The sequence below is a fragment of the Megalopta genalis genome, chromosome 5, assembly GCF_051020955.1.
Source record: "Megalopta genalis isolate 19385.01 chromosome 5, iyMegGena1_principal, whole genome shotgun sequence".
Classification (NCBI taxonomy): Eukaryota; Metazoa; Arthropoda; class Insecta; order Hymenoptera; family Halictidae; genus Megalopta; species Megalopta genalis.
In genome coordinates, this window is record NC_135017.1 from 27196223 (window position 1) to 27219863 (window position 23641).

The 23641-nt window shown below is 37.7% G+C and overlaps 1 protein-coding gene across 5 annotated transcripts in view; it reads left to right on the top strand.

The window, feature by feature from the left end:
- Positions 1-23641, top strand: part of RhoGEF3 (Rho guanine nucleotide exchange factor 3) — a 384940-nt gene that overhangs the window by 343453 nt on the left and 17846 nt on the right. For all 5 annotated transcript variants that reach the window (XM_033474191.2, XM_033474194.2, XM_076522015.1 and 2 more), the window contains one exon: positions 7775-7902. In XM_033474191.2, coding sequence (XP_033330082.2) covers positions 7775-7902 — 128 coding nt within the window. The remainder of the gene's footprint in view (positions 1-7774; positions 7903-23641) is intronic.

Below are 23641 nucleotides of genomic sequence, written 5' to 3' on the forward strand. Positions count from 1 at the left end.
GAGAACCTCGATTAAACGTCTCGATTTCGAAATGCCTGAATGAAACCGTCACGCACCATTGAGTTTCGTCAGAAGGTTCTTTTTTTTGCAGACTGTACCAATCGCAAGCAATTTCGCGTAACACGAACTGACTCGATTCAGCGTGAAGCAATAAATAAACGTGTATCGATCGGTCGTAGTGTATCTGTTCATCAAATCAGAATTTCTTCCGACGTGTGAAATTAACTGAACGCGTAATCGAGTAGAGATCGGGGTTTCTAGGAATCGTTCGAACGCAGTGGAACCGTACGAATGAATAATTCGTTGTTGAACCCCGAGAGCCTTCAATTATCGGTGCCCCCGGCCACATCAGGTTCCGACATGTATATAGGTTAAAGCATCCGTCAGGTACATGCAAATGCTCTCAGAAGGCTGTTAATTAAGGCTCGACGCGGCTCAAAAATTCTGGTACGCTCTGATACCCGGTCCTATTGCGAGGGACACTTCTCTGCCTCCACTTGCGTTCCCTTTCATTCTCTCGGTGTCTTGCAGAGGACAATGGCTTCAGCTTCGCGTTAGAAATATTTCGTAATAATTTTACATGTTAAACAATAGAATTTACTGCGTCGGAACAATTAAAGTAGATAAAATTCTTTGTCATTGTTTACACCGCCTTGATTGCAACACACAAGAAAAAGATCGATATTTATTTTCTATTTAACCCTTAATATTCCTAATAAATGTAAAGCAATAAATAGACTGCGGATCTTTATGCAGAATTAAGGGCATAGAAGACGAGTGAAGCAATTAATACGTCAACGTTCTTAACTTCTTTTAATTCTTTCACTTCAGTATAAATTCTTAATTGTTAATATTCTTAATAAATATAAAGTAATAGGTATACATTCTTAATAAATATATATTCTTAACGGTTAATATTCTTAATACTCTTAACAAATCTCAACATTTTTAATAACTTGAAAATAATTTAACAGCATTGTTAAATTGTTGCCCTGTATTTACTGTTTTGTATTACATTTACTTGCTTTTGTCATAAATACAGCAAATTTGCAGTCTACTGATAAATAAATATTGAAATTAATGATAATGAATTAAAGTCAATTTAATCAGTTTATATTTGAAATATAAAAGCACTGCATTGTTTATTTTAAAGTAGCTGAAATTATAAATTCTCTTTCATAAAAGATGATTGAATAAATTTTTAATCTCAAGCATACATCCTAATAAAAATTGCGTTAGGTCTAAATAAAAATACTGGCTTTTATAATAAAAATCATGAAAGGTCTAAATAAATAAAATCTCTTCATTCGTCATAAAGCAATACACAATATCTACTTTGACGGCTCAGATAGATTAGCATGAATTGTGTTAAATATGTTCATTTTTTCGTTAGACTGGTACGCCGGAGAAAAGCAATGAAACGAAAATGTTTATATTTCGCGTTGATTGCGATCGAAATCCTGATATAAGGGACACATATCGGTGTCGCGATATTGGCGGAACGCGCGGCTTTGAAAATTTCCATGAGAATAAACCGCGATGAAAAATATCCATTCGGTGGGTTCACACGGCTTGGGATCCTCGGTGCTCAGGTGAATAGATTGGGGTAACAGAATATCGATCGCCGGTGTAACCAACTTCCGGTTTCCTAAACGAGCTCGGACCACATTTCTGTCCGCAGCGGTGTTTCCAAAGGGAGGTCGAGAAGTCACTTGACTTGTCGAGGACGAGCATTGTCCGCGTCACTGGCTGCGCCACGAAGGAATTCAACTCACCTAAAATGTCTCGATGCCATTGTCTCGTGGCTCGCTCTCTTAATTACAAATGGCCGCTTTGCTAGACTCTACCATCCCTCGATTTATTGCCTTCGCAGACGATCCTCTTTTCAACGGCGTCGCTAACATTCTTCCGGTACCCCGAGGCGCTCTCTCGTTCCTCGAAATAAAGTTTCTTACCTGGAAAAATACTTCTCTCCCGACAATCGAATCTTGAAACAATGGCAAACGATGCGAAATATTTTAATGATTTTCATTCGAAGCTTTCGATCGTTTAGATCGAAACACTGTTATCGGTTTAGCCTGATGTAGGATGTATGTAATTGCAATTGTTGGGTTAGCTTCGTGCAGGGTATAATTAGCACTAGATTTACGGAGCACTTTAAGCAATTGTTTTCGTGACATTTATTTTGATTTTTGAAGAATGTTATTGTAATATTTGCCGCAAGCAACACATATACATATTAAATAAGTCACTCGTAAATGTTTCTTTATAATCTGAATAATCGTGAATTACAAAATTAGTGATCCGTCATTTTGGCGGGTTCCACTGTGGATTTTATGCATTTATGAAAAAATGGAATGTTGACGTATTAATTTCAACATATTATAATTATTTAAGAAAGCAACAAGAATCGCACATAGCTGCTAAATCTTGCAACTGATGCAGACAATTTTTATTTTGCACAAAGAGATCCGCAGTCTGGATATAACTGTTGATTTTGCTTAATATACAATAGAATTGTTAGTCACCGTTTACGTACAGAATAGAGAATTAAATAATCGCTATCAGATTATTTTGATCATTGTATGGATGCAATGTTTTTCTCCACAGCTTATCAAACAAGCTGCTTCAAGTTTTATCCCATTGTTAATTCGCACACAAAAATTGATCCCACTTGATCAACATCCAAATTGATCAGCAATTTAGCGAGATTTAAACAACCACGAACACACAAATAATGGCAAAGATAAACATAATAAATTACTTTCTGTACGAATACAAATTGCATCGCTAAAGTCACCTCGTCCGCAATACGAAAAAAGCTTACAATAACACATGTATGTTCTAAACGTCTCACGTTGCCATGAACTCGATCGTGAAACGCTTTAAAAAAAAACATTGCAAATTCCCTAATTAAGGAATAGCCGGAATGTGCAGGCCGGAGGCATACCGAGGTCGGAAACCGCGAAAATATACTTTACGACGCTGAATATGCATAGGCCATGCGAGCATTCGTTGTAACCTTTAATTAAAACTTTTAATTAAGGCCGACCCGAGAAGTCCGATAGCAACATCGCCGGTGATCTTTTCCGAGTGTACAAAGTTGCGCCGACGATACGGATCCGCAAAAGAGGGAAAAAAGTATTCCATTTGATCGAACACCGTCTACGGCGAGCGGAGATTGCAGCGAGCCAGATAAAACCGAATCGAAACGAAAACATTCGGCTTTAGTCTCTCGGACAGATGTGTACGGTGAATCTTTCAAATTCAAATTTATAAGCGGCGCGGAATTTCGGCTGCAAAACAAACCATGTCTGTCCAAAACTGTTCATTGATAGTGTTTTGACGTGTTCTGAACGTGAGGTATGCAACAGAGTTGGGTATTATTCGAATTTTTCGGATAAATATTTATCTAAGATAATTTTCCGAATAAATTCTTTTTAGGCGAATATTTTATTCGAATAACGATAAAATACATTATTCGTCATAAATGTGTCTAGTTATTCGTATAAATTAATGGAATAATTCTTTTCTCTCGTATTAAGGATGATGAATTATATTTATACATTCAGAATACTTATTCGAATAAAATCTTGTTCGACTGAATTCTTATTCGAATAAAATCTTATTCGAATGAATTCTTATTCGAATAAAATCTTGTTCGAATGAATTCTTATTCGAATAAAATCTTATTCGACTGAATTCTTATTCGAATAAAATCTTATTCGAATGAATTCCTATTCGATTAAAATCTTGTTTGGGGCTGAATTCTTATTCGAATGAAATCTTAATTCGACTGAATTCTTATTTGAATAAAATCTTATTCGGCTGAATTCTTATTCGAATAAAATCTTATTCGAATGAATTCTTATTCGAATAAAATCTTATTCGAATGAATTCCTATTCGATTAAAATCTTGTTTGGGGCTGAATTCTTATTCGAATGAAATCTTAATTCGACTGAATTCTTATTTGAATAAAATCTTATTCGACTGAATTCTTATTCGAATAAAATCTTATTCGAATGAATTCTTATTCGAATGAATTCCTATTCGATTAAAATCTTGTTTGGCTGAATTCTTATTCGAATGAAATCTTAATTCGACTGAATTCTTATTCGAATAAAATCTTATTCGACTGAATTCTTATTCGAATAAAATCTTATTCGACTGAATTCTTATTCGAATAAAATCTTATTCCAATGAATTCTTACTCGAATTTTGTATCCGATTGGATATTTATTCGATAGTGACGAATAAAATTTTAATCGTAAATCTTTATCTCTTTCCCGTCATTCAAATGAAATGTCGCCCAACTCGGGTATGTATTTGGGAGATCATTGTAATTTATTGTATAATAGCATCGTAAAATAACAACAGAATGTCCCACATCTAAATTATCCATTATTTTAATACATTTAACAGGGGAACAATGAAATCCAAATTGATGCATATACAAACAGGATTTATGATACAAATCGTTTTAATTTAACATTGCAGTTGCTTGACCCTATTATAACTCAGTGTATCTTTGAGGTCACATAATTTCATTTTTAGTCAAAATATGGCAAAGATATTTAAAAAATTCAATTAGCTACATACAATAAATTCAAGTGTTTTAAAAATTATTAAGTTATCGTTGAATAATATCCAGATCTCCTGGTTTCGAGTTGCACAAATTTTTGTTAATTCTAAAGTCAAGCATGACTAATTTTACTTCGAGTAATTTGATTCACAACTTGAAAATCCAATTTGCATTGCGCTTATCATTGAATATTTAAAAATTAGAATTTTCACGATGCGCATCTTGCTTTCATTAAAGCCATAATGATGTATTATTTATCGGTCTTGATCCACCGTGCTCACGGCATCCGCACGCATTTTCAATCAATTTTATCCAATTAAGTGCCTGTTCGAGAGCTCTTGGAATTTTCTTAGTGGATCGATGGAAGAAACGTGAATCGAATAGACGATAATATTATTGAAAAATAATTGAATCAGAGTGCTTCCGCGCGCAGCTTGTCGCACAGAAATGATTGAACGGGACAAGCACAGCCGTGAACGGAGGTAGATTTTATTAAAGCACGGCAATATAGCGCGGCAAGCGACGTTCCACCAACCGTGAGTCTTAATTAGCAAAACGTCGTATCTACGGAGGCGACTGCCACAGATACCATCAGCCATTGTAGCACCTTACCACTTGCACCCTCTTCATTTCCGAGTGACAACGCGAAACATCCAGCGACCACAGCAGAATCGTTACAAGATACGCAGATCTGTGGTCGTTACACTCGGTAAATGAAAAGACTACGCTTGGATACGAAATACAACGTTGACACTCGTTTTAACACTGTATCTACCGCGTGCTTGTCAACACCCTAATGCTACGGGGTCTTTGGTATAGTCACGGACAAAATTATTCGTACATTTAGTATATCGAAATAAAGAGAGTAATATTTTTAATAATATTACATGTATTCATCTATATGTCATTATATGATTCACGTAAGTATAAACAACAACGAATGTATGCAAACAAATGAAATAAAATGTATAGGTTCCTAACAATTCGCTAAGACAAAAGTATTCGTAGAGTTTTACTTTTCTTGATAAACATAAAAGATCAATGAAATTGAAACATTTTCAACAGAATGAAACATGTAAGGGAAGATTGAAAGTCATTTTCCTGAGACCAATCAATGTAATAACACGTTATATATTTTAATAGTTTAAAATATGAAACACAAAGGTACCGAAAGAGTGAAAATTAATAATATGATTATTATATTTATCGAATAAGACATATACGTTTTCTGTATTTTTTAATAAATTTCTTTGTTTTTTATTTTCTTTATTTTGGAATAAATTTATTTATTTTTTTATTTTCATTATTTTTGAATAAGTTTCGTTATTCTTCCATTTTCTTTATTTTTTAATAAATTTCTTTGTTCTCTTATTTCGATTATTTTTTAATAAAAAAATGTAATATGTTTTATTCGATGAATAAAAGTTTAATTACGCCCGAGAGCAAAGTCACCAGTTCCACTACCCTATTTATGAAGTTGAGTAGTATTAGTCGGTGTGTTCGAAATCGTCTTCGTTGCAGGAGTGGGAAATTGTTAGTGGAAATAGCGTCTTATTGTTTCATGTCGTCAATGCTGTGATTTATGTATGAAGAGTCTTTGCTTAGGTCTGTCACACGTGATGTCCGTATGTTCGGTCGTGATTGCCGATGGTCGTAAACGGTTTCCGCCGGTCATCTGTCGAATCCCTACTGGGCTTCAACGTACAGTATACACTGTTTTTGAAAATTCCCAATTTTCCAAACTTCATTTGTTCGTTGGTGTCAAATTAACATAGCGACAAGAATTCAACATTATGGAAATATATTAATCTTTGAAGTAATATAATTTCAATGATTTTAAATGGAGGTAATATCAATTATGTTGAGTCTTTAACATTTCAAGTTGTAGTGAATTTTTGATAGAAATTTAAGTATAAATTTTAAATTGTAAGTGATGTTTGATATTTTAAATCATAATGAGTTTTTGATTAAATCTTAAGTAAAAATTTTTAATTTTCGTATCTCTGATAGATTTAAATTAATTTTAAATAGGTGTAAAATTAATTGCATATTCTTATAAAAATTTATTTGCAGTGAATTTTAGTACAAAATTAATTTATAGTAAAATTATAATATAAATCTTTAGTTAACTTTACAAATCTTTCCTTTGAAGACGATAACCTAAAATTGAATAAGTTTAAAATAAAATTTTTATTTAATTATTTATTTGGAATCGGTGAGGAATGTGAAGAATTAACGAGAAATCAGATCAATATTTTCAGACTTATTATTTCTTGGATGTATTACCAAATATTGTTGGAGTAATCGTTATTGCTATTGGACTGGGGATTTCATGTATTTATGACAAAAGTATGTCGATAAAGCACAAAATACTGAAAACGTCAATCTTTAAGTATGCTGTCACATTATTTTACCCGCATAAAATTATCAAAAGAAGAAATGAATCCTAAGAACAAAAGAAATGAGCCCCGAATGCAACCGATTTGTTTTAGAATAATGGCGAAATTAAATCATTTAAACTTCGTACGATTTCCATTATAATATAGCTTGATTAAAGAAGATTTCTTAATATAGAACCAATTATATATTAGGAACTGTAAAATCAAAACTCAGACACTACAAGCTTTTACCGGTTTGGTAATTCCAGCCTTAATGTCAAAAATTTGTAAAAATCTTCTCGGTGTAATTGCTAGCCGCTTGCATAAACAAGATTGTTAATCAAGATCAAATTTCATGTTCCCCGTGGTGTTAAATCGAACATTAAATTGAAAAGTTTCCGCAAGCGGAGTCAAACGATTCAACCTGTGAACGGCAGAAACCCCGCAGAATGCGCAACCACAATAAAACGGCACTAAAAAAAGGTCCACTTAATGAAGTGCAACGGTAGAGACACGGTATCTCAGTCAGAAGGCGCACAGAGTACACCGCTTGCGAAATCATTCCCGAACGTGATATTGAGTCGACCGATTTGTTGTTGCATATTCTTTCGGATAAACGGGCAAAGATATACGAGCGATCAAGAGCGTTCGTGCGTGTCGAATCATGGGAAAGATCAACGGATTTGCGGGGTTTACCGGTGTAACAGGGTTATCTGGTTCCGAGGTTTCCAAGTCTGCTAATTCCGATCGATGCTTCACGCAATTATCTCGGCGGCGGCGTGTAAAATAATTCCGATTATGTTTCCGTTGCAGCCGTTGCATGATCAACGCTCCACCGCGTACCCTGGCAAGGAGAGAAGACGTATTCCTGGCCTGAGCAAGGCGCAGAGGCGTATCAAAGCGTCCAGCACGCCGGCGCTTCTGGATCGCGATGTGGAAAGGTGAGTGATTTTTTTAATGAACCTTATACGGTGCCACCAAAAAGTCTGTTAACGTTTAATTATGTTACATATTTTGAGATTGCCCGGCAAATTGGTCGATACTAACGCGATCAGTTTTTGTTGCCTTTTAAAAACAACTGCGTTTGTCGAGACATTGCACGATTTTTGTAGAAAATACATCCGATCAATTAGATACACCAAGTAATTGCTCACTAAAAGCATCTTTGCTTCAATAATTGCAACACGAAGAATCTAGAAATGCTGAAAAATGAAACGTTTGTAAAACTTTTGTATACGAGATGTGCCATAATTATGTTAACAGCAGGAAAGGGGTGATTCCTGAGGTCATTTGAAGTAACTTTTTCCTTAGCGAAAATGCGATCCGCGGCTTTGTTTACGAGTTATTAACGAAAAACACTGACCAATGACAGGCGAGCTCAGCTGGCGCTAGGCGGCCGAGCCAATCAGCGGAACTGGGCTTCGACCGCTCGTTGGCTCTGCCGCTTCGCGCTAGACTCTCATTGAGCTCGCCTCTCATTGAGCTCGCCTCTCATTGGCCACTGTTTCTCATTAATAACTCGTAAACGAAGCCGCGAATTGCATCTCTGCTAAGGAAAAAGTTACTTCAAATGATCTCAGGAATCCCTCATTTCCCGGAAATACTATAATTTCAGAACACCTTGCATATTGTCTAGCAACGTAGACTTCCTATCGTCTCGAAAAATGCAAACCGTTTGCCTCGATTATTAGAAAAATTACTCTGTTTTAAATAAGTGTCCACATTCATTTGTCCACGATTGCAGATCAACATTGATCTCAAAGAAACAGCTTGAAAAATCTGTGAAAAAAATGAGCGTGAATCTGAAATAGAATCTGAATAATTGTCGTGGAATTGTCAAAATGGTCTGCTTTGAAAACTCAGATTCAATGAGGTTTAAACTCAGCTTTGCGAAGTCAAGAAACCTGTTTTGCTCGATCTAGTGAAAAGAAACAATGAATTTAATGAATTTTAAAACAGAATTCGTGTGCAGTGTCATGTATTAATAATTCGTCAAAAATTGGGAATTCAATGTACGGAAGCTTTCTGGAGTACCTGTAATTCATTGGGCATCGGAAACATCACGGCAGAGTGATTTTATCGACAGCCAGGCCCCGCGTGAAAAGTCGACCCGTCGGTTTTCGATCACGCGAATCCTTTTTCCTCGACTCGGCTGCTCCATCTTTCAGCATAATTCCCTCTCGAAATCTGCTTTCCGATATGTCATTACGAAGATTGCATTCTAAGGAAAGACTTGTGTTCGGAAATAGTATATCAGGTGGGAAGGCGCTTTCTTTGTTACAGATTCGAGACAATTTTCCTCCGATCTAATTAGGACTGCTCCTTTAAGCTTTTTTTTCGGATCGTTATCGCGTACGCGTACGTATTACGTATTACAGTCTACGCGTTAGTCACGGGAGTTAGAAAGTTTTCATTACGCAGTTTTGCGGGTCTTGTTCTGTTCTTCGGATGTTAATTAACGGTTTGAATTATTCCAGGCGTATTCATAAACGCGAGCTATTAGTCATGTCGTGGTTTTCCGCGAAGTTCTTTTTTATTAGATTCAGCGGTATACTTCGCGAAATTGATTCGACTAAAAAAAAAAAGAGGTCGAGTTGCGAATTTCGCCAGTTGGTCTCGACGCTCTTCAAAATTAGAACTTTTACGATTTTTCGAGGAACGCGCGCGAATTCTTCGACACGATAGAACTGAGCACTTAGGTGGATGTAAAATATTCCTCTGCATAAGAGATATCCAGCCAAATTGGAAGCTACAGTTACTCTCAATAGTGAATATTTTCTCACGTCAATGGTATCGAACATTGTTGCGCATCACAATACATTAGACTTTCGGATACTTTCTATACGTGTGAGCGAAATATCTAATTCCCAAGCAATTATAAACTTTATTAACAATGAATATTCTTTAGATAAACTCTTTTTTAATATGAATTTTGCCACATATTCGTATGTTATGCGTCGAGGCTCAAACATGAAAGTGATGTTCTGTTTCTAGATATTATGAAATCTTTTTTTCTGGAAAATCGTCACTCAAACATTATTGGCGCACAATGTAGCACATTCAAAGTGTAAAACATTTATGTGTGTAAATTATAAATATAGTAACCGACATTTTTACATGTGTTTGAAATAATTGATGTAACTTAAATCGAATAAATGTAGAAACGCAATCTTTAAATATTAATTAACAACGAATTCACAATTTTTGATAAAAAAATTAAGAATTGCTGAGCGCAATCTCATTGACTATGAAGGAAAAACAATAGAACAAGATGCGATATTGTGTCTAAAAATGAAATGAAATGAAATACATCACTAGATGACTTCATAATTGCAACGAGCTATTGAAGATTAATTGATAACAGACCTGGGTAAAAGTATCATAACCAAGAAATACAAATATTTGCAATATACTATTTCTCTCAACTGTGTTACATATTTTACTCCATTTGTTATTTTCTGTTATTTGTTACTCCATTTTAATTTATTTCTGTACTCAATGAAATACTAGTTGAAATGCTTTATTGATTTGACAAAGATGTAATAAGTATTTGAAATATATATTTTACAAAATGAACCTGAAAAGTACTTAATTGAAATAAATATTTTCTTTATTCCGTGTGAAATGAAACACTTGAATTCTTGAGATATGCATTATTTGAGATATATACATTGTTAAAAGCAAACAGATATTAAATGTTCCAATTACATTAATTAATTAAGAGAAATATAAGAAAAAGCTCATTTTTCAAAACAATATGTGCCTGTACATTTTCTATAGGTTTACTTTCTCTTATAAATATTAATCGAAAGAAATAGAATTTCAAATAATTAATAAAAAAGACACATGAAATACTGTTTCAGAAAATTGTTCCCAATACATCTTAAGAAAATACTATTTCAATTAACAGTTTTCTTTATCACATCGTAAATAATCATTTTCAATACATATATACTTAACTTCTATGACGTAAAATAAATCTTGAAATATTATTTCATACAAACAAGAGTATTTCATTAACAATTTCCAATACTTTTTCAAATATCTTTACCCAGGTCTAATCGATAACATATAATATTTGATGACATATGTACTACCATCCTAGAGTTTGTCATAAAATGACATGTGAGAACAATATGAGAATTACGCCATTTTATTATCGAGGTTCTGGTTTTACCCCGCGTTCTTCTACCCTTGTCTGAAACTTCGATACAATAATCGAGCCAAATTGATTCGAGGCGCCGATGAAAGGAGTAACGAGGGGCGAGGTGTCGAATGAAGAATGAGAAGAAAATAGAGCGTTGATGACGGTCTCGTATTCAAATGACCTCCGAGGGGCGGAATGGGTTCCAACAACTAACTGCGTGACCCATCATCGTTGGCCCGGAGGTTCGAATATCTTTCGGTGGCGCGTTCACCCTCTCTTGGTTCAAACTCCGACATCGTGTCTCGTCGCGCAAACACCTGGGGTGCCCGAGATAAGTTATGAAACCTGTCTGTTCCGTGCCTCGTGGGCTTCGCACGAAGATTTTCCTGTTTCAGGGAGCCGTGTTTGCGCCTCGCAACAAAACAAAAACTATATGACACGGGCAAATATTGAAAAAGCGGTACTAGCACTCGTTGGAGGTGAAACGCGACGCAAACATGGGGGTTTTCTACCGTGAAACGCGTTTTTCTTGTACTCTTCGCATTTTTTATTTAAAAAAAGCTACACCGCCTCGTGCGTCGACATTCGATGCAAATCTGTATAAAGGAAATTTTTACAAAGTTGTATGAAGGAAAATCATCAAAATTGATGACTCTTTCATCGTTTAGAGTAATTTCTTCTTCATCATTTGTTCAACTATCGCTTTCTATACGGTTTCTTTCGGTGGTTTTTTGAAATTGTCTTTTTCGGTTTAGCATTATAATAAGAACCTCCAAGGAAACAATAACACGTAAAATATTAAGAAATTTTAAGGGTAACCCTTCAATCTCAAACTTTCATTTCAATTTTAAACTTCATGTGAATGCACTTCACAACAGCATTTATGAAAATAATTGTAGACTTATCTTTAACACTTTAATGGCCGCACGTCTATGCAGCTAAACGTCGCCAGGGGCCGGCAATATTTTTGAAGAATTAATTTAAAACAACTTTATGTAAATTCATGAAATAATTCAACATGGGCAAACGTACACATAAAACAAAAAAAAAACAGCAACAACAATGACAACACATTTATTTGCAACAAATTTAATATTTTTCCTTTTTGCGATAATTATTAAAGCAATCACCCAGATGTAACGGTACTTGGCAAATACGTAGGTTTCCTCATTTTATTCGCATAGCAAACACGACAATCCCTTCGTACATCCTTTTTTATTACTGATATTTTAACTAATTGACGTTTTATTCCACCGGCTAATCTTTCAACTAGATGGGGACGGACGACGCGAGATGTAGCAGGATCACCGTCATTAGTTTTAATCAACGCCCTTGCTAATTTAGGTAAAAAGTCGTGGTAATTTAATTTCCGAATGGGATCAGTATTCAAATGTTCATATATACGAAACGGGTTAAATATGGCACAATTTATTAAATAGAAAGGAAATTTCTTCGTCCATTTTTTTGTTTTTCCAATAACCTTCGGCGATAGTATCACACACGTTGAGTGAGCGGCCATTGAAGTGTCAAGATGTTTTTAATATAATCGAACTTCTTTAAAATCTTTTCGCAACGTATTTTACAAATAGATTTGCCCATGGCGACGCTAGACTGATCTGGACGCCAGCAAGCACACGCGTCGATGCGACACTCTTTGAGGACATCTTTTGAAAACGACCCGAGTGTTAATACAAGAAACGAAACATCTGCCTTCCTGAACCTCGAATTAGTGTCCGAATTTGTTTTCGTGTCTGTCGCGTGGCGAATAAAATGGAGGCTATGAACGGCAGCATTCGCGCAAAGTCGTCAGAAAGAACAGATCCGTTCTTTGACGTATTATTGGGAGCGGCGGCTAGACTAAAAATAGTTCGGAAAACACAGCCGGTAGATCGAAGAGCGGGGAATAGATCAAAGGTTCCTGGTTGATCGCGTCCAGGTTCGTTTGAAGAGCTTCCTCCTGGTTCACGACTTTCCAACGTGACCTCCTGATCCCCCGCGGAGCCGGAGCGTGTCTCGGCAGCCGGGGTTGTTTGCCGAGGCACGAATAAAGACGTTATTTCGAATGACCCGTCTCTCTCGGTCCCATCGACTTTGTACCTGGACGAACATTCATCCGGTCGTTGCACTAATTACAACGTGAATAGAAAATCTCTCGCGACGTCCTCTTTAGTTTCACGGTAACCGTCCCTTCGCTTCCGGTTCACCTCTCTGCCACGGAGATTCGCTCGTTAGTGTTTCATGAAGTTCCCCCCTCGTCTTTGACGCCGCGGCGCATTCTCTATTAATTGTAAACACGGCTGGCGTACCATTTAATCGCTTCGTTTAGAAATCACCGACGACGCGACGGGAACTTTCGATTTATCGATATATCCCGGGACTCATTGTCGCCTGTTCGACGACTTGAAGATCACGGTTGATTAACCCTTTTCACTTGGAGAATTTTCTCGGTTCACGTACGAAAGTCGGAGAAAATACAAAATGATAGAATGTCGGAAGTAATTAGACCGTTTTGTTGAAACTTGATGGCAAGATTTGACAGCGCTGTGAATAAGTATTCAGCAACAATGGTACGACCTTGCGTTTTAATACAGCGTCCCAAGTATCGTGGTTAATTAACGCTTTGCACTCGGAAAATTTTCTCAGTAAACCTGCAGGGATTATAGAAAATATGAAATGAAAGAATATTGGATATAATTGGACTGTTTAGATAAAACTTGATACAAGATTTGGCAACGCTGTAAATAAGTATTTATTTTGACGGTGCGTTTTAACGCAGTAGTGGCTAAAATTTAATACAGTAGATTGCAACGTTTACGAAAAATACAGATTGTTAAATATTAATTGCAAATATGATCTTAATGTAATCGAAATCAATCTAACAGTTTTACAAAAACGTAAAATATATAACTAAAATGCGGATCTTATGCATTTACTGAAATACATTAGAAAAATTTGAGAACATTGCTACCTTCTTCGATTCGATAAAATTGCTAAAAGAAGAAATACATATTTATTTAATTCCTATTATTCCATTGAACATTTTTATTCCGCATAAAACTCCGCAGTCTACTCATCGTAATGATGAAAATATTAACACCAAATTGAGGACGATTTGAAGAAGCGTTTATAATGAAGTATTGAAACGTGTGACAGAACAAGAACGTATTTAATCCACGTCCGAGTTATTCTTTAAACGGTGACGTTGACAAATCCGATCGACCGTTTTCCGCAAGAAACGGCACTACCTGAATGAATAATTTGCCAGACGTCAGACCGTTTCCCGCAAAAATACCTTAAAATCGTTGAATTATTTTGCACGAACGCGCGACGGTCTCTTAAAATAGACGATGTTCCATGCTCGCTTTTCGCACGATTTTTATCGAGCTCCGGAAAACTCACCTGGTTTCGACAGTCGAACGTAGCACGGCATTATTCTAATCCCAAAGTTTCGGGGAATGGCAAGTTTCCTGGCTCGGTCGAGCCTCTTCACCTCCGTTTTCGCTCCGTTTAACGCCACGAAGTTTTCCTCGTCGTCGATGCTTGCTGTTCCACCGTCTGAAACCGTCGATCCGGGACGACTGGAAGTAGAAGCTTGAGGAAGAAGATGAGAAAGAAGAAGCTGGACAGAAAAAGAGGCTCGTCGCGCGGCAGAATCCAATTAAAAGTTCCGTAATCGCGGGGCTATACGCGAATGTGGATCAACGTTTTTGGTTTGACGTCTCCGGCGATTGTTTCCGGGCGATTTGAATTTTCCTTTGAAACTCTAATCCTTCTCTCTTTGCAACGCCGTGATGTAGGCGGCCGGTGAACACCTAAAATCGGCTCCCTGCTGTCCCACTTTCGTCCTGGACGCGTTCGAAGAGGCGGCTTTGAATTATTCTTTCAGATTACGCGATTCTCTTCGTAACTGACAAAATAATCTCGATCGTAACTGTCAAAATCCCTCGCCGCTGGTGGAATATTTGTATTCGATACGACACAATCGTACCCTCGCGCTGATGCAAGCGAAACAAAAGATCGCATTTTTTACCATTTTGGCGATTGAAGGAAGTTTCGGACTTCAATTTATTATGCAAGTAATTAGAATCGCAATTTCATCGCGATTGAAGTTATTTTAATCCAGAGCTGGACAAAATTTTATTCGAATGATGGATAACGAATGGAACTATGAATGTGGACTAACGAATAAAATTCTTTGACGGTATCGAATAAATATCCAATCGAATAAAAATGTATATTCGATTAATAGTTTATTCAATTAAGAATTTATTCGATTAAGAATTTGAGTGAATGAAGAATAAATAGAATAATTTACGAGAAATGATGAATAATTGTTATTCGAATAAAATAATAATATAATAAAATACTCGACTAAAAGAATATACTCAGATAATTATCTTAGATATTGGGATTATGGAATGGAAATGAATATGATTCTAATACTTTGCTTAAAAAGGACTTTATTTTATTCCTTTATTGAGAGAAGGTATATGAGCGAAACCGATCGAGCGACCAAACTCTACTAACTGTCCGGTAAGAAGAAACGCTTCTTTTATACTCTTTTTGGGTTCGTCGTGTCCACCAATCAGAGACGTTTTATTTGTCGCGTCTTACATTGTATACGTGACGGTTAGGGCACGAAGTACATCAAAAGGTACCGGCGATGATGTATCGCGGCATCTAATATATACAGATTACGTCACCGTCGCTGCCCGCTGACGGAGCCGGCGAAATGTAAAACGATATCTTAACTGAAGATATCTTACTAAGTAAACTATAGATTAATTTTTGTTCGAGGCTAAAATTTCAACATTAGATATATATATTTATTCGAAATAGTTCGAAAAAGGTCCAACTCTGTTTTACTCATAAAAACGACACGAATACGATGATAAAAGCTTCATCGTCGAAAAACCGAAAATAAGGAATAGTGACTTTCTCTACTTCAAAGAATAAGCTCGCTACGTTCGGAATACCACAAAGGCGTATAGTAACTCTACCGTAACTGTCGCTCGACGGAAATTGGCTCAGTTGTGGAGAGGATACTGTATTTGGTAATTCGACGCGTGAGAGATAGACGGCACTTGAGAGGATCTTTCAGAGTGAAGGCATTATCTTTTAATATTCTCCAGAGCGGTATGCATGCCAGGCTCCTCCAGCGATGTGTACGAGAAACTTTTTACCCTAACTGCCGGACGCAGAGAACTTCCTACTTTCCCGCGATCGCGTGGAAGGAGTTTCTGTTTATCGACCCCACCCCTTCAATTTCCGGATACCGAAAACTATCCTTCCGGGAGGAATTTTTCGCGAGCTATTCGGCGCCGAGCAATGGCGGCTGCGAATCCGTGACCCGGCTGAAATATAAACCCTCTGCGCTCGAGTGGTGACTCCGAAGCACCACGAAAAATTATTGTATCACGTTTCAAAATCTATTTGTCATTGTCAAATTTTTTTATATATAAAAAAATCTTTTACAATGGAAAATAGAGTTTGAATGATGGATGAATAGATTTAGAGTTAAAATGGATTCGGCTACGAAGCGTTATTTGTTTAATTGTTAATTTTTTTAGACATTGTTTAACCAAGGGGTAGTCCAGACCGCGACAGTCACATGTAACTTATAACTTAAAGACTTATAACGTAAATATATAACTTAAAGAAAATTGTATATATCTTTACAAGTAATTTTTTCATTTTTATAAATAATAGGAAAATCATTTACTACTTGAATCCTCTTCTTTTGTATCGGAGTAACATAGTCAAATTTATGAAAAGGAACAGGTAGGCAGGAAACGATTTCGTGTTTGCTGGCCTGGCAAGCGATTAACCCTCGGTTATCAAAGAGGGTTGCTCAGATCAATTTCCAAGCAGCTGCTGTTCGAGACTGGGCAATAATATTGAACTGAAAAAATTGTGAATATAATTCGAATATCGTAGAAAATGTTGTGATAAAGAGAAGTCAATAAACGAAATGACACTTTATATTACCAATAATAATATTGGAGGAAATATTGAAAATATCTTTTCTGTGGCTCGCGCAGACCCAAAATAAAAACCGAGAATGAATCATGTTTAAACATTTATAACATTTTCAAAAATATACCGTTCGGAAGAATATACAGAACGATTTATGAAGCAGCAAACGGTCTTGACGTTGAAAATTTATTCCGCAAAATGAAATTTCTCAAGCCCTAACAATAAAAGATATTGATCCGCTTCGCAGGTAAGAATTTCCGAAAAGGCAAAGAAAATTGCTGGCTGCATCTATCCCAGTAATTGCAAATTGATGATGGAAAAATAGAATGTTATCCGAACGTAAAAGAAGCTGATACATATTTAGTCGTAGTTAAATAACAAGCGGTTAGCCTTGAATGATTATGTTATCGGGAAAGCTCGTTAAATGCTTTGTGACGTCGGTGCCTGTAAATAATTACTTAAGAAATAATGACCGGCTGCTAGAGCAAAGAGAACCTTGAGGAGATAATTCGCCCCTGTGTCGTTAGCCTCCAACTCGATCGGGAAACGGAACTTTTGCTGACGACCGACGATTTTATCGCGAAAACTGCCGGCCCGGCGGCGTGCGTCAATTAAGAATGATTAAGTAATGGCTTCCCGAAGGTGGAGCGCCAAGGTCGTTCGAACCTTCCGGTAATACCCAGAAAAGCTGAAATTATAACGCCCACGCGAGCCAACACACGGATCAGTACACAAATCGATAAAAAGAAGGAGTTATAGCGCGCTCGTGCCGCGTGTCCTGGCGCGCACACGGTAGTTAGTATAAATCGTGGGCAGAAACGGTGGCGAAGTTTGCCGAGAGACTAGTGCCCCATGAAAAATAATAATGTTACAAACGTGACCGGTGTTTCCAAGCTTCCGATCGTAAAGCGTGTATCCGCGAACCGAGAAGCTTACAAACTCCTCCCGATTTACGTCACGCCCTTGCGAGAGCGTTCCTCGTTGCGAATCGCCACGGTTCTTGGAATTTTTCGGATGCTTCGGAAATTTTTCAGATGCTTCGGAAATTTTTCGGATGCTTCGGGAATTCCGTAACGTTATTTTTACCGTCGCCGTCCCAAGAATAGGGAGAACGGCCCTTATTCGTGAAGACGCTTATGTTACGAATTACCCATGTAGGTTCACGGCTCGCATTTAGCCTCGACGACATATGGGAAACGAAAGTTTCGGGGGATAGTCTGAAGAAGACTGTCGAAGGATTGGTCACAACGTGTTGTATGTGGACTAAAATGAATAACTATCGAATCATAGAGCTCCTATGGGGAATACCTAGTATTTTATGGTCGGTTCATAGATAAATCTTATTTATGGCTTCGCCGTTGGAGACTAATTACTCTACACTACGGATTTTATGCGTCTAGGAGAAAAGTGAAAGGGTGCCATGCAAAACTGTGAGGATGTTAAACAAATTTGAGACTACTGTTGCATTGTTGTTGACCATTGAAAGGTACAATTTACATTTAACTTTTTGCTTCTTACAATTGACTTTGCAAACTTCTATTTTGCATGAAGATCCGCAGTCTATTCATTAATAGCTCTGTGCAGATTCTTATTTTCATATGTCATTTTACGTAAACAGTAATAAGATTACTCATTGTAGAAAGAAAATAAAAATGATATTGGATCTCGTTAATTTATGCAATAAATTAATCTGTGGAAAAAAGTTTACTGAATGTAGAAAGAAAACAAAAATGATGTTAGACCTTGTTAATTTATAATGTAAATTTATAGTAATATAAAAGTTTTCTGGTATATTATAAAATTATAGTATAAATTTATAATAATATAAAAGTATTATGGTATTATAAAATTATGGAACTTTATAGTAATCTAAAAGTAAGTAAATTTATTATAGTATCATAAAATTATTGTATAAAATTACAATATAAAAAAGTTTACACAAAGAAAAATAATACTAGATCATGTTAATTTATACTTACAGTATAATCTACTATATAATATACTATACTTATAGAATAAAATAAAAATAATATTAAATCTTGATAATTTGTACTACAAAACTATAAGTACAAATTAACAAGATCTAACATCATTTTTAGTTTCTTTCTGCAATGAGTAAACTTTTTTCTATATAGACTAACTAGTTATAATATAACAGTTAACTTGTACAGTAATTACATTAATTTACATCATAATTTAACATCATTTAATATAATAATAAATAATGTACCTCATAAATGCATAAAGATCGGCAGCATTAGAGATTCTCGTGGACTATAGTCGTTTGAAAAATTATTCGCAATATTGACAGTGTACCAGTATCGAACAATATACAATAAAACCTTGATTATCTGAACCAACCAGAACTGGAACATTCAGAAAATAGGACAATTAGCTTCGATCGAATATTTACGTAAACGTTAGATCACATTCTCACTAACTTTTGCAACAGTGTTGCACATTTATCGCCTCTGATTTCGAATAATCGAGGTTTTATTACAATTGACAATCGTTGAGCGATGAACATAACATTTATGCAGACATCTCTTCGCTTTATTAAGATCACAATGCAATCGATTCACGGTCATGCGCACAAGATGGAATGAATGAATAAATGGAGCTGGGAAGCCAAGAATAGTCAGTCCGTTTCTAGTCCCAGTGATCTCGATACCTGGCGATTCCTGAAGGACCTTGAACATCTTTTTTTTACGCCTTTAAAGGCCCATCCCTTTCCTAGCCCTCTTCTTTATTAGCCAATATTTAGAACTGAAATTATTCGAACCAGTCGGGTGGTAGTCAACTAAAACGAACTACACGTGTCGACCTCGTATTATGGCCTTTATGCTTCGATAACGATTTTACGTATATACATACGTAGTCCTAGTCGGTTGCCATTAAAATTCAAAATTATCGCCTGCGCGACATTAGAATAATGTGACATAGTGCAGATAATAGTCGATGACTAAATTCTAAGCCCCGTATATTCCACGACATTTATGACAAAAATGAATAGGTCAAATACAAAAGTAAATAGTCGATGACTAAATTCCAAGCCCCGTATATTCCACGGCATTTATGACAAAAATGAATAGGTCAAACACAAAAATAAAATAATTTACGTTATTAAACGTTAAAAGAATTCAAGGACATTGTTATATTATTATCAATTTATTGCAATTGTTAAAAGGGAAAAGAAATTTTCATCTAATTAATACGTATTTCTTACGATTAAATCGGATAATTTTTATTTCGCATAAAGATCCCCAGTCTAATTATAAACGAATAAATGTTGCTTCAGACTGAAATGATTAATGTATTCGACTGAAGCGGATAACAATCAGTTTCCTACCTTTTCCACACGAAGTGTTCTAATTAACCGATTCACCCTAAGCACTTTCCCGAAAACAGTCGGATCTGTTTGTTCAAACGACTCGCAGGAGGCAAAGTGATAGCATCGGAAGCTAAGACTTCTGTGAATACCAATAGCGGTTATTTCCACCTGTGTGGCCAGCCGGAGATAGTCGAGCTTCACGCTTTCCAGCTAGAGTAGACGGATAATCAACGATCTGCGGTAGGAAAGCCCTCCGAAACAGCTTCGGAAGATCGAAGGCGCCGATATCGGAGCCGAAACGCGTTGGCGAACGCCGGTGGAACGGGAGGCGAGAAAAGAAAACAGAGCGAAGAACAAAAGGAAATAGAGAAAGCCGGCGCCGTGGGGATTAGCAAGAACGACAGAAGGCGAGGTAGTTGCACCGTGTCAAATTTGTACTGTGGAAGATCCAAGGAAACGAGAGAGGACGAAAATTCCGGCGATTAAATGAGAACCGACCGGAGAGGAGCGGGCCACTGTCACTACAATGGATAAATGGTACCTTTTGTGGAGGCCGGCGGCTCTCCTTGGCCGCTCCTCTCCCGCCCACGAGAGAAGGAAGGAGGAAACGAGGGTAGAAACGCAGTGAAAGGAGAGAACGAAAGAGAGAGAGAGAGAGAGAGCGAGAGAAAAAAAGTAAAAAAGAAGAGGCGACAGAAGGAACAGTGATGAGAGAGGGGAGGCGTGCAACCCTCGGTTTATACCTGAAGCGACCCTTGAAATCTGTTCTCGGAAGAGTTCACGAGGTGCACTGGCACACAAACCCCGGTGCACGCACACACCTGGCAGAACATGCGAGGCGGCGTGGGCCTGTGTGTGGCACATCTCGCCGGTGCGGTGTGCCTTCAGTCGCCCGCAGCTCGCCGTTCAATGCACTTCCTGTGGGAGAGTGGTTCCAGCCGATTTTCTTATTTTCGAGAGTGGCCCCCTCTTCACGGCTTTTCGCACGGTTCTCCATTTTCCTGGAATCGCGGCGCCGGACCCGACCCGAACATTTCCCGCCGACGTCGGGCCACGCAGACGACGCTTCTCGCCGTCCTTAAAAAACCCGTGTTCCGATTTTGATTCCCGTCCAACAGACACCTCGGACCAAACGTGATACGTGCTTCGCCCGTTTCCGCCCTTGAACTTCGGTGCTTCGACACCCGTTGCTCCGCGAAAGTCACTCACACGGTGCTTCGAACCGGCTTCAAACTTTCGGCGGTTCAGTTTTGATCAGCAGCTCTGCCCGCAAAGTGGAACTTCGATGTTTGTGCTCGTGAACTTCGAGTTTGTTCTGTGAAGCGCAGCTTGCTCTGCGATATCTGTATAGTTTGTCCTGTGATCGGTTAGTTACCACAGTTCGGTCTGTCTTCAAAGATGGAGAACTTTAATGTTCTCATTTTGACGCACTTGGTGAGTGTAATGCATCCATGAACGTTCGTCGCGTGATCTAAGAAGAATCGTTTTCGGTGAACTTTACCGTTCTCATTTCGAAGTGCATCCACGGTTTACTTTTCAACGGAGGCTGAAAACTTTATTCATTCTCGCCGGAGGGACTCGAATGTTTCAATCGCAGCTTCCGTGTAAAAGCTGTTCGAATAAGTTCACCGCGTGGTCCACGATTCGTGTCGAAAGTGTTCGTCGAACTTCGGTGTTTCACTTTCGATTTCTGCGAAGAAGTTTCTTCATATCGCAGGACCGACGATTTACTTTTGTAGGGGACTTTACTCGTTTCCGAAGGAATCACGTCTTAATTCCAAAGTCTCCCGAGCACTTAGCTGTCCACAGTTCGCTCGGTAGAGCCAGTCGATTAGCTCTCCGTTCCGGCGCCGTCGAGGAAGCAAGGTGCGTGTACGTGATCGTTTCCTTGGATCAACAAGTGACGGTGGCTCGTTCGGGCGCACAAGTGGCGGGCCTTTATCGTGGAATAAATTCTAATGCAGTAAGATTTCCATGAATATCGTTATGCCGGCATGGCTCTGGACGAGCTTGTGTGAGTCTACGAGCAACACACGAGAGGAAACACATGGACACGGTTTGGTGTGCCGTCCGAAGGTTTCAGTCGTCTGCGGACCGTCACTCCACGCATTTCCTGTCTAGAAGTGGCCGCAAGTGGTTCTTCGTGTGCATAGTAATTTCGAGGATCGGGACGCGTTAAATCGACCGAGCGAGTTTTTCCCGAACGTTTCCATCGAAATGATCGCTTAGCTTCGTTGTTTGCATTGCGCGTGTGCTCGTTGTTCGATCGTTGGTGTTCGCGTCGAACGGTGATCTCGTATGCGTTTCGCGCGGCCAGTTTTCAGGGATTCAGGAATTGAAACAGGACGAAAGGATCCCGAGTGGCCGGCAATGTTGTTCGAGCGAGCAACAACGAACCGCGTTGGATAACAGCTCTTCCGTGGGAGAGAAGCTCGATCAAAATCGTCTCTATGATGTGGTACGTGTCGCTGCCCGGTGTTTTCGCGTTAATTTGAAAGGACGTGTCAACGAGAAAACGCTGTCGGCCAAATGAAAAATCATAACATCTGTTCGGGCCGGTGATACTTTAATTAATCGGTCTCCCGCTTTCGCTGGCGAAACGTGCTTCTCGCTCGGGCCACGAATTAACGGATGCGAAAGAATCATCCGTGAATTAGTTCGCTGCGAACAGGGATATCTTGCCGATAATATAACATCGATTTTAATTAGAATACAAACATTTGCTGAAATTTATTCGAGCGGCGTGCAATCAATTTCAAACGGAAACGCGGCGCTCGCTACGGCTGGAAAATAATTACGCTTCGATGCATCGCTGTGATGCGGATCGAAGTTTCATGGAGAAAGAACGATCTGTTTTCGAACGATCCGATCGAGATTCGCAACTTTCTTCGGCGAGTTGGATTCCTCATGAATCGATTTTATTTAAGGACACTTTGAAAGTCTCGATTGTTCTCGAGATGCTCTATTTATAGCAGACCTTTCATGGAATTTCATTTTGTTACTTTTCTTTGATAATTTATCGAGCTCGTCGTTAATTGCTCCCTTGTTTTCTTCTTGATTGAAGATATTTTCGTCGGGGCAACTAATAAATTTTCATATTAGTTTTGGAGATGGACGTTACGAGAAATAAAAATAATAATATAAAAGTATATTTTTTTTTTATTATAAAATTATAGTATAAATTCATAACAGTATAAATGTATTATAGTATTATAAAATTATAGTA